The 12586-nt window shown below is 37.4% G+C and overlaps 3 protein-coding genes across 3 annotated transcripts in view; 1 reads left to right on the plus strand and 2 right to left on the minus strand.

Moving 5' to 3' along the window:
* Window positions 1-12586, plus strand: part of LOC125280668 (gastrula zinc finger protein XlCGF57.1-like) — a 36844-nt gene that overhangs the window by 20449 nt on the left and 3809 nt on the right. The window lies entirely within an intron of this gene.
* LOC125280812 (pollen-specific leucine-rich repeat extensin-like protein 3) lies at window positions 3184-4321 on the minus strand. Its single transcript, XM_048211559.1, has one exon. The coding sequence runs from the start codon at window positions 4113-4115 to the stop codon at window positions 3474-3476; it is 642 nt and encodes a 213-aa protein (XP_048067516.1). The 5' UTR covers window positions 4116-4321; the 3' UTR covers window positions 3184-3473.
* Window positions 5233-6942, minus strand: LOC125249228 (zinc finger protein 239-like; the record flags this gene model as incomplete). The annotated part of the gene is made up of 2 exons (XM_048161477.1): window positions 5233-6068; window positions 6876-6942. Coding segments are annotated over 2 exons (903 nt in total), but the record flags the coding sequence as incomplete, so codon positions are not given.

Consider the following 12586-nt stretch of genomic DNA (forward strand, 5'->3'; position numbering starts at 1 on the left):
AATGATTTTGAATATTGTCGGTACCTCTCAATAAGAGAAAAGAACATGTTATCAGTTTGTTTTGGGAAAGTTTCCTGCTCAGTTCAGAGCTCAGATTGTAGCAAATTAACTCAAAGGGGAAATATTAATAATTATTCATAACTCATTATGATTATTAATTATGATTAATTATGAATATGTAAATCAGTTAATCAGATTAACTGGATTTAGCTACATTAAGATTAATATTGCAATCAATTAACCTGTTAGTCCAGTGAACACTCAGTGTTGATTGTTTATTCATTCTAAGAAATGTTAATTTCCAGGTTATGGAAAAACAACATTCTTATTGTACCGTACTACTCAGAGCATGTAGTCAGGAACTAAATCACTTAAGAGGCAATTTATTAGCAGACGGAGTCAGAACCAAACATGTATTGTGCACGATCGTTATTAACTAACTCACAAACACATACGTAGGTAAGAATGAGCAATGACAGGGTTGAACCGGAAATGGAGCTATAGGAAAAAGTCAAAGACAATCTGGAAAAGAGTCATCAGTTTCCTCAGTAATAAAACACCTTTGCTGACAAAGGTAAGTTTTACAAATCAATACTAAATCGCTGTTTAGTGTTCAAATGTACAATACTTGCAAGATGCCTTTAGGCTGAGGAGCATCGGATCTGCAGGCTGAGGAGAAATCTTGATGATTTGGTCCGAAGTTGTTGACAGTATCTTCTGGATGAAGTACTATGAAACAACTTAAGCTGTTAATTTGACTCTTAGTGGGGAACAAAGTTCTTTCTCTCTGTCATAGATGAGCACATGGCTGAGTTGTAGGCTGAGGCCTGCAAGCCTACAGGCCTTGGCCTGAAGAGGCCTGTAGCAAAGGGTGTCTCTTCAGTCATCCAAGAAGCAAGAAAAAAAAGAGAGGGAGGGGCATTGTGCACTGGCATTTACTCTGGTCAAAGTCCCACCTCTTAGGGTTGACGTGACCAATGAAGATGTTGTATTTCCGGGCGACAACACGCCTCCTGCGTGAGTTTCAGAGCTTCAATCCCAGATCTGGACACATTCAGGTGACCTTTATGGGCCTTGATTCTGGCATCTTTGTCCAAGAGTTCAGAATTTGCCGTTTTTAATAGCGACTCTTTGTGAAATAGTTTCTTTTCCTTTTTTCAGGTACTCTCTGGCTGTCTTTTTAGCTATCAGAGCATTTTGAAGTCTGTGGATTTTCTTCTGTGACTCCACTCTGCCAGGGACATTATGTCTGTACTGAGCCCCCATCTCTATGCGGCTTTTAGCATGTGTCAGCTCCTTGTGAGATCCTGCGATCTGGAATTTGAGGTTGTTTACCTCCTGTTTCAAACATGTGAGGTTGTGGGCCAGGAAGAAGTTGGCTTCAGTTAGATCTTTGTGATCATTGTGCCATTACTTCTCTTCCATCGTTGTCCAGTTGTTTTTGGCTCTGGTGCTGCAAGTGATCAGCAGCCCTGGTTAGGAGGGTGTTCCTCACCACACTTAGCCGGTAAATAGCTTTTGTAACTATTTTAACTATTATTTAGCATTTTAGACTCATTGTAAATACCAAGTTATTTGCAAGTGTATTATTATTTATTTATTCATATCTGAGTGTACCTTCACCACGTGATAAGACATGTACTGTATAATTTATAAGACATGGACTGTAAAAAAAGATGGACGCCGCGACACCGCTTCCTTCCACTGTAGCAAAGAGCTTAGATCCCAAGAGGCGACACTTTGATACTTTTGGGTAACAGCCACTAGATGGCGCTCCGGTAGTGTGGCTGCCATTATGGGCCGAAAATACTAACTGGACCATTGAATCTTTCACATCTTATGCACCCAAAATCAGTGAATTTCACTACCAAATCAGAAGCGCAATAGAACAGTTTTTTTTTTTTTAAATTAAGTCACCAGTAAACTGTATGGCTCCTACAGTAAATGTTGTATTGTCATATGTTTTATTTTAACAGTTGTGGAATCCAACCATTCATCCATCTAGTTAGCCTACTTTATTGAGTATTTCCATTTTATGCAACTTTACACATTTATTAATAGATCAGACCTAGTGGAGTAATAGTAATAATATTTAGGTCTGAATTGAAATAGGCTATATTGTACATTTTAATGGATCACGCCACAAACATAATGATCTTATAACACATGATGAACTTTTGGACACTTTTACTTTAATGGACTTTGGTCAACACTGCAAAATCAAGCTGTTATAGTCATATATTTATTGTCCAACATTCCCAATTTTCTGATGCATGTCCTTAATTTAATTTCAGTGTTCAGGTAATAATTCAGTGTTTATAAGCCTTTTAAAGAATTTTAACCCAAACCAACCGGGTTTCTAGAGAGCAAAGGTTTTGTGAAAAAAGTGGAAGTCTCAAACACAAAGTGTGTAAAATAAACTGTAAAAAGGTATTTTTTTTCACTAGTGATAGTATTTTATTCTGTGTTGTCATCATTCAGGTTGGATTTCAGTTTTAATGTACTTTTTTTTTAACAAAGCAGCTGATGTTGCCATAGAAACTAGTGGGCTGCTGACTTGCATTCTAACATTCTATTGACTGTCGCTTTTTGTTAGTGTATATCCTTTGATTGTAATGAACTGAATGTAAAACATACGACGATGGGCGTTGACGTTACGCTGAAATGTCAGTTTGGAGCCTGGACATGCGCAGAAGGAATTGTCAGTGGAACCAGAGGCGGAGTCATGGTATCAAACTTCTGCCCAGACGACTACATCGTATCATTGATGTATTTTAAATAGGCTATATAAATTATACACAATTTAAAATTCTACCTATAAAATAATAGGCTATTCTGTTTCTAGAGCAATAATATTTTTGAAACAGCAAATTCAGTAGATAAACTCAATATAATATGCCACTAGAAACAACTCTAAAATGTCAGAAACGGTCCTGCCATTTTAAATAAAGTTAAACTAACGTTACAGGAGATTGATTGCTGTAATTATAGTAGGATATCATTAGTTTTGTCCTGCTAATTATTATTTTATACCCATAAAATAATTAGTAACTGCCAGATTGTTATCGTGCTGGTGTAGTAGAGATGAGGCAATACACGGACTTATACTATAAAATAGGGTATTTTACTGAACCAAGGAGCTGACATACAACCAATACACGTTTCAACTAACAATAACAACGGACAAGGAGTGCAAGGCAACACACAGGTGCAGGGAATCCAGGGATGGTGGGAAAGCTGACGAGGGATGTGCAATCAGGTGATGGAGCAGGGAGGATTCTGGGAAACTGAGTCCGGGAAGGCGTGACTGAGACATTACCTCCCCCTCCCCAGTAGGCACATCCTCGTGCTGTAACACTGGGGCAGGGGCAGGGGGTGGGTGCCCTGGAGACCTCCACGCAAGTGTGAGGGGAGGTGCAGATGGGTGCGGAGGTCTCCAGGGTGGGTCTAGGAGTTCGGGCCGTCATGGCGGGTCAAGAGTCTCCGTGGCGGGTCAGGGGCCGTGGGCGGGCAAAATTTTTTTTTGGGAGATTCAGGGGGGGCTGGAAGGGCTTGTGGCATGCCGTGGGTTCGTGGGCTGGAGTGGGCTCGTGGGCTGGTGGAGCGGGCTCGTGGGCTGGTGGAGCGGGCTCATGGGCTGGTGGAGCGGACTCGTGGGCTGGTGGAGCGGACTCGTGGGCTGGTGAAGCAGGCTCGGCAGGGAATGGAATGGGTGTTGCTGGGAGTGGTGACTCAGGCTCAGAGGCAGGCTTCATAGGAGAATTGGGTTGCTCAGCAACAGGCTTAGACGGAGGTTCTGATGAGGCAGCGGCTGTCTTCTTGGGCCGTCTGGACCTCACTGTGGCTCTCTTTTTTGATGGCTTGGGTTTGGGGTCAGACAGGGCAATTTGGGAATGCCCACTGGAGCGGTAGGTGGAGGAATTCGTCGGCTGGTGAACTGGCCAGGCCGCCTGTATTTCTGAGAGGACTGGACGAGGAGAATACAATTTCATATGAACCTCCTCCACATACTTCTCCAGCAGGCGGCCGTCCTGCCTGAGAGCCTTGAGATGATCCTCCGCTGAGAGCTTTTGCTGGTGGCTTCTTGAGGGCACAGGAACGAGGAGAATACCCATCTTTAGCTGTGGAAGTCCAATGGTTAGGTCCGTTGTTCTGTTATCGTGCTGGTGTAGTAGAGATGAGGCAATACACGGACTTCTACAAAACAGGGTATTTTACTGAACCAAGGAGCTGACATACAACCAATACACGTTTAAACTAACAATAACAACGGACAAGGAGTACACAGAGTGAGTCCAACTTAAAGGGAGTGCTAATGACAACACACAGGTGCAGGAAATCCAGGGATGGTGGGAAAGCTGACGAGGGAAGTGCAACCCTTTTTTGTTCGATGTGAAATCGAAATCAAAAATTAATAGTTAGTTATATATCTTCAATCTGTCAATCATGACAACACGCCCTGTTTCTATAGCATCAAATTGCTAGGTAAAATCAAACTGATCACAAAAAAACGAACAATTAAATATATATCAGTGTAATAACAACTACCTTAAATGACCAAAACCATCTTTCAGAAAATTTTATTTGAAGTGTAATTTTTTTTTTTTTCTAAATTTTGACTCATACTTTATTTTCCCATTCGTTTGCATGGAGAGGGAGGGGTTTATGACCTGTACTGCATTCAGCCACCAGGGGGCGATCAAAGAGCCCACAGCTTCACTTTCCAGGATGTATGAGGCACACCCGGTTGTGACTGGGGACGTTTAACTGTCCAAAACATTCCCGCACCATGTTGAAGCCCGATTATAAAACACATAACCATATTACTTTAATTGAACATGAATATTTAGTATGTTACTATCTTCCCAGTCGAAAAAGATTAGAATGTTTCTTTTGATAATTGATGATATGGCGCTCTGCTCTGGTTCTGGTTATCGGCGTGCAACCAAATGTAGCAGTGACAGTGTAGCTGCACAGCCCCCCTCTGTTGGTGAATATAATCACTACACGATTGCTCCGATAACCAACAGGCTGCTGTATGTTGTAAACTAAATGCTTCTCCTTTTTTCCGCCCTCACTGTGCTGCCGCCCTATAGGCACGTGCCGGCCCTGCATCCAGTCCTAACCAGACTCAACACTACTTAGCTTCAGTTGGCCACCAGTCTTGAGCTACAGGGTGATTTGACTGTGACTAACTTCCACAGAAGAGATTTTGTTGCTTATACAGATGAATTACGTACCATGATCTCTGTGGTGATGTGGTTTCTCCACTGCATGATTCTTCATGTGTCGGTTCAGGTGACTTTTACAAGAGAAACTCTTTCCACACTGATCACACATGTGCGGCTTCTCTCTGCGGTGGATCATCTCATGTGTTTTCAGATGTGATGAACAATTGAATCTCTTGTCACAGTGTGAACACTTGTAAGGTTTTTCTCCAGTGTGGATCCTCTCATGAGTTCTCAGATGTGATGACACACTGAATCTCTTTTCACAGTGTGAACACTTGTGAGGTTTTTCTCCAGTGTGAATTCTCTGGTGCACTTTTAAACAGTTTGCTGTAATAAAAGTCTTCTCACACTCAAAGCACATGAACTCTCTCACACCAGTGTGTATTTTCTGATGTTTATGTAAACTTTGCAGCTGTGAAAAACTCTTTCCACACACAGAACATGAATATGGCTTATCCTTTGTATGAACTGTCAAGTGTGCCTTAAGGGCTGATGCCATACAAAATGTTTTGCCACACTGATCACATATGAACGGCTTCTCTCCAGTGTGAATCCTCATGTGACGCTCAAGATGATGTTTGTATGTGAAACTCTTTCCACATTGATCACATGTGAATGGCTTTTCTCCGGTGTGGATCCTCATGTGAACCTCAAGATTTTGTTTGGTTGTGAAACTCTTTCCACACTGAGTGCAGGTTGTAGATTTCTTTGCTCTTCTTTTCTTTAAAAATGTTGTTTTAGTCTTTGATCGACTCAAAGGTTTTTCTCCAGGTTTGACATGATGTTCCTCCTCCACTTCACTCAGTTCTTCACTCTCCTCCTTCACTTCCATCAGGTCTGAAATGAAATGAAAGAAAAAAATCACCAAAACATTTCAAAGAGCAAAATGAAAGGACATAAAAGTGAAGCCTGATCTAAGAAAGTACACAACTGCTATCAAATAATATGATCACTCTGACGCCCGTTTATAAATTAATTATACGTCCCTGAAACTTTCCATGAACTTTACATTGACCTTCCAGTTATCATTTTTAAAGCATTATAGAAACAAACCCCTTGTTTGAGAGCTCTTAAATATAATTGATCAATGACACAATTATCTAAAGTGATATTAACCTCATAATATACAATACTGTCATATATAATGAAATTAAATCGACAATTTTAATTTGCATTATCTGTGTCCTACATGTTTCACTCAACCCTGTTACTTTTGATATAATTTCCTCATTTTAAGAACAGCATTTCAGAGGAAGTGACATCATCTGGGCTCTTTCTACAGCATGATGGGAGGAGAAGAAAATAATCTCAATTCATTGTCTCGGTTTTTACACAAACTGTACAGTTTTGATCACATTCATCAACCCTGTTACCAAAGTTACTGTAAGACGAATAATCTCGACAACTATGAATAACTTCAATAATTCATGAGAAATACAACTTTATCAGGGTTTTTATCAGGTTTTGCTTTAGTTATGCTTACAACCCTGTCAGCTATTCTGGAAAGTTCATTTACTTGATAGTTTGGTGTTGACAGTTTATTGATAAAAACAGCAAAAATAGCATGTCTATTCATCTAAATCTTGAATCTTTCTAGCATGAATGTTGTTCAGCATCATGAATGAATGAAGAATAAACACCAACCTCTTTGTTCTTCAGTATCTTCAGTGTGTTTCATTCTGCAGGGTTCTGGATCACTCATGTTCTCACTGTCCTCTTTAATAAACTCAGTCTTTGCAGATTTCAGCTCCTCCTGATGCTCTGATGCTCATCTGATGGGAATATCCCAGCATTTATTGGAGAACTGATGTGGGAGGAGCTTCACTGATGATGTGATTGCTGTGGGAGGAGCTTCACTGATGATGTGAGTGATGTGGGAGGAGCTGATCTTCCAAAATCTATTTCCAAAAAATATATATTAGTTACTGAATTTGTTTTTATACTAACTGACACAGCTAAGCAGTTATATCTGTATGTCTATTGTAAATTCTAAATTTCTAAGCCTATCATTATTCTGCCTCTTTATTACAATATATGAACATATCTACAAATACAGACAATAATGCAATGTAAATTCTTCCAAATATTCATAATGGCCAGAAAAACAGTTGAAAGCATAAACACAGAAATATATGTACATATTTGTACCCAATAAATACTCTTTATTTGTTGACACCGATTAAATGAGCTTTGCTGACTTCTGAATGAAAATTTCCTGATAATTTACTCACCCCATGTCATCCAAGATGTTCATGTCTTTCTTTCTTCAGGTGAAAAGAAATTAAGGTTTTTTGCGGAAAACATTCTAGGATTTTTCTCCATATAGTGATCCAAGACAAGGAATAAGAGTCTAAAGAAATGATGGACCATTTTGTGTGTGTGTGTCCGGAGTCTTCAGCATAATTAATGAGGTGAAAACAGGAACTATTGATATGCAATATGTGTTTAACTCTGCCCATTATCTGCCCATTATGGGTGCATCAGTGACAGGTTAAGTACAGACAGTGGATTGTTCATTGTCACAAAACCAAGAAAAACAAAAATAAAACACTGGTGGTTCTGCAGTTTACACCTTTGGACTTCAAGTTAGAATGACCCATATACCAATATGTGCCAATTACAATAGCCTCTTGGTGCTTTAGAGGGGTATTAACTGTCGTGAAAAGACTATTGTGAATAATGTGCACGTCTAGAACATATAGTTCAGTCAAGTTGTGAAACTGATTAAAGGTTACAGTTCACCCCAAAATGAAAAATTCCCATGGAGAAAATGTATTTTTTCTTGCCAAAATATATTTTAAATATGTGATAAATAAGTGTTGTAAACAGTGAAGTTCAATAAAATATACTTTTGAAACTGAAAGTATATTTTGTTGCAATGTCATATACTTAAAATATATTTTAAAATGTATTTCAGGGGCAAGAAAATACATTTCCAATCTTAAAGTCAACAATGAAAATGTGGGTAGAATAAAACCTTGTGATTAAAATACATTCGATTAAATGTTAGAGGAATTTTAAACAGAAAAAAAACAAAAACAAAAAAAAACACGAGTTTCCCCATAGATCTTCCCAAAAAAATATAGAGTGATCATGGCAGAAAAAAGTCAAATTTACCTCACAAATGTGTATTTTATCGAGCCTGTTGTTTAAATAATTGCTTTATTTATTTGTGATTTAATCAGTGTAATACAGCGTTTAAATGCACATCAAATATATAAAAAATAAATGAATAAAAATTGCTAGATGTACAATATTAATAACTGTGACTCAACTTGAACTGGAAACCCCTAGCAGCGCTCACGGGCTTTTGGAGTACTGCGCATGCGCGTCATTTTGAGCTGTAACGGTCGTCAGTCCACCGGGAGTTCTCAGAGAAGGTAAGAGCTATAACTTTATTTTTATTCAACATTTTTTCACACATGTAATGCTAATTGCTACTTTAGATGGTTAATGTTTGTAGGCTACTGTCAATGTTTTTTTTAACCACGTCAATTTAAAGTGTTAGTTCACCCAAAATGAAAATTCTGTCATTAATTTCTCACCCTCATGTCGTTCCACACCAGTAAGACCTTCGTTTAGACCTTCGTTTAGACCTTCGACCTTCTCGAGGCCTCCATTGACAGAAAGATAAGATCTCTAGTGATGGAGGATATTTCAGTGCGTCACTGCTAAATTCAAACCTGCTTTCGCGCTGCTGGCACTGAGCCAGAGATGGACGCACTCTGTGCTTTTCATATTTTACAACTATTCAGTGTTTTCAACCACATAATGTTTATTTGAAGTTTCAGACATTTAAATAGACATTTAAATTAAGTACTAGCCTATAGCCTATATAAAAAAGACATTTATAGTTTGTTAAATGCAGACACCAAACACTGATATGGAAGCTGAAATAATCCTTTCGATTATAATTTGTTATATTTTTAAAAATTCATATCAGATACATCTTTTCGCTCAGTTCACTTACGTTAATGTATTTCGGGAAAAATTTATGAATTTAGGCTACGTGATGTAAATCCGACTGATCCTCTGTTTTATCAACATGATCACTATAAACAACAAAACTCATTCACTTCCACATATTTGACAATCGTAATAGATCAATAATTCATGATATAGTTAACAAGTTTGTGAATATTTAAAATAAAAAGGAAAAACGAAATAAACGCGATAGCCTATACCTGACATAGTGTGGCTGCATGACGTGTCGCCAACGGGACATTCTAAAACGCTTAACATGAAAAAAAGCTTAACTTGGCTTGTAGCAGTGATATTAACAGACCAAACTTGCTAAACATCGTACTAATTAAATTTTATGTAGGCCTACAAAAAAAATCAGATGAGTCCTGAATGATCTCAACGCGTTTAATAAGCCTTTCCCTCCCATATATCGTTATAGAAAACGCTTAAAGTGGCTTAATGTAGCCTATTAAGAAGTGATATTAACAGACCAAACTCACTAAACATCATAATAAAGTAGCCTAGCCTAGAGAAAGGCAGTTGAGCCCAGAATTTGAATGCGACGTGTTTAAATTAATGAGCGATTTCCTCATAGAAAACTTATAAAGAAAACGTTTAACGTCGCTCAATGTAGCATAAGTGATATTAAAAGATCAAATTCGGCACAAACCAATTTTTCTGTATATTATGCTTTGATATAGTGTTTACTAAGTTTGGTACTTTTAATAGCACTGTCTTTTTTTACAGGAGGAAAACAATCAAAGGTGTTGCGTTCATATTCTGGGCTCATCTGGTTTTCTGTCCGTAGTTTACGTTTGGTTCATTAATAACACACTGCGGGGGAATTTAAAATAATGCTCTAAAATAATGGTCACCTTAATATAGTAGCTATATAATATATATATATATATATATATATATGTATATATATATATATATATATATATATATATATATATATATATATATATATATATATAAACACACACCCTCCGGCCCCCTCCAGAATTATGAATGCCCCCCCAGTCCGTGTGTCCTGGCGCCGGCCCTGGAATGAATAATTCTTTACAAGTAGAGCTATTCAAATCATTTTGAAATTATTGACCACCAAATTTCAAAACGTTCAAATTGACCACACCTATTCAAACTATTTTCAATATATCGCAGATAATCAAATTATTGCCATGATAGTTTTTTCCCCCAGAGTCACACAGACCTAGTTTTTGTGTTATCAATGTTTTATCAATGCCATATTGTGAGAAATGACAGTATTGTTTTTCAATAGAGCAGTTTAGGCTTTTAGCATATATCCTGATTAAAATAATGTGTTTCTAACAGCAAACACTCAGAATAAAGTGAGATGATCTGAATGTCTTGTTGAATGAGTGTTGATAGTCTGAGGATCATCAATAATAACAGAGAAACTGCTGAAAACACTCTTTATTTCATGTCAATAGTTCCTGTTTTCACCTCATTTATTATGCTGATGTCTTCAGATCTGCTGTAAATTCACACTTAAAGCTCACTTCATTGCTGTCAACAGACTGAGGGGTGATTTGATGACTACAATATAGGCATTTATTTCTGTGTTTATAATTAAAACTGCTTTTTTTCTTACCATTATTTATATTTGGAAGGATTTACATTATTTATATTATTCTCTGTATTTCTTTAATGAAGAAGCAGAATAATGTTAGGATTAGCAATAATAATTATTTTTAGCATCAGTTACTTTACGATGAATAAAGAGACGGGCATAAATGCTTAGAAGTGTCAATTATTATAAAAAACAAACTCAGTAACTGATATATTTTTAATTTTGGCAGATCAGCTCCTCCCATTCTGGAAATCATCATCAATGAAGCTCCTCCCACTGCAATCACATCATCAGTGAAGCTCCTCCCACATCAGTTCTCCAATAAATGCTGGAATATTCCCATCAGACGAGCATCAGAGCATCAGGAAGAGCTGAAATCTGCAAAGACTGAGTTTATTAAAGAGGACAGTGAGAACATGAGTGATCCAGAACCCTGCAGAATGAAACACACTGAAGATACTGAAGAACAAAGAGGTTGGTGTTTATTCTTCATTCATTCATGATGCTGAACAACATTCATGTCAGAAAGATTCAAAAACACTTCTGCACATTTAGATAAAACAAAATGTAACGTATGGTCAGTAAAGGGAGATTCGAGAAACTTTCGTGTTGATTGTCAATAACAGATTAATCTAAATAGTATTATAACTGTTTTATTTTACATTTATTTTATATCTGATTCACAATTTGCAACATTACCAGAATTTTAGACATTTTCAACATAGTTTACAACTTTGTTATTTTTTGGAGTAATCAATAAACACCAAAACTTGTGAAGTGAATGAACTTTCCAAAATGGTTGATAGGGTTGTAATTGTAACTTTACCAAAAGCTGATTTATAGTTAAACTTTGATGAATGTGAGCAACACTGTTGTAGAAAATTAGCTCAAAATAAATATGAATAATTAATCATAACTAGTTATAATTAATTATTAATATTTGCATCAGTTAATCAAATTAACATTTCAATCAATTAACCCATTGTCCAATGAACACACATTGTTAGGCTAATTGTTTATTAATTCTAAGAAATGTTCATTTCCAGGTTATGGGAAATAACAATCTTATTGAACTGTACTACTTAAGAGCCTGTAATCAGGATCTGCATGAATAGGGACTCCAGCATATGAGCGCAAAACACAGACAACTTTATATGTGACATAAACAAGACTTTATTAACTAGACTAAACACTTAAACTACTCTAACATTCACACACATACATGCATACAGTTTACCAAGAGAGAGAGAGAAAGCAGAGTACAGGAAGCAAGAGGTTACAGCATTGTTTGACATTCAGAATGATCAACAGCCTTGAGCAAACCATCAGTTTAGTTTTAACAGGCCCTTCTTTAAAACGGGTAAGGATACTTAATGTATCAGATAATGAAACTAAGTTTGATACTTGCATGTCTCTCCAAGTTGAATTAAAACTGTCCTGATGCAATTTGTGGAGGTTTCCGTTGAATCTTTGCTGATGTTGTCTTGATGAAAGAGAACCAGTTGGATTCAGAGGATCTTTGGTGTATGGAAGGTCTAGGCCGAATCCTGGCACAAGCTTGGGGTTCCTTAGAGGCTTCTAGCTTCTTACAGAATCTTACTTGATCTTGTGATCAGTGAATATGAGGGGTGAGGATGTCACACCCTCTTAAGGTGTCTGAGAAGAACCTTCTAGATTCTTATAATACTAATGTGTCACAGAGTTAGTAACATGTAACATAAATTACCAAATAGGAAACGAAAGTTGGAGTCTGTAGATACCAAACATGCTACCAATGTGAATTCAGTTATCTATA

The sequence above is a fragment of the Megalobrama amblycephala genome, linkage group LG1 (assembly GCF_018812025.1).
Source record: "Megalobrama amblycephala isolate DHTTF-2021 linkage group LG1, ASM1881202v1, whole genome shotgun sequence".
Taxonomy (NCBI): Eukaryota; Metazoa; Chordata; class Actinopteri; order Cypriniformes; family Xenocyprididae; genus Megalobrama; species Megalobrama amblycephala.

Excerpts from the sequence above, each read along its gene's own strand:
- LOC125280812 (XM_048211559.1), bottom strand. The coding sequence starts at position 4,115 with ATGGGTATTCTCCTCGTTCCTGTGCCCTCAAGAAGCCACCAGCAAAAG.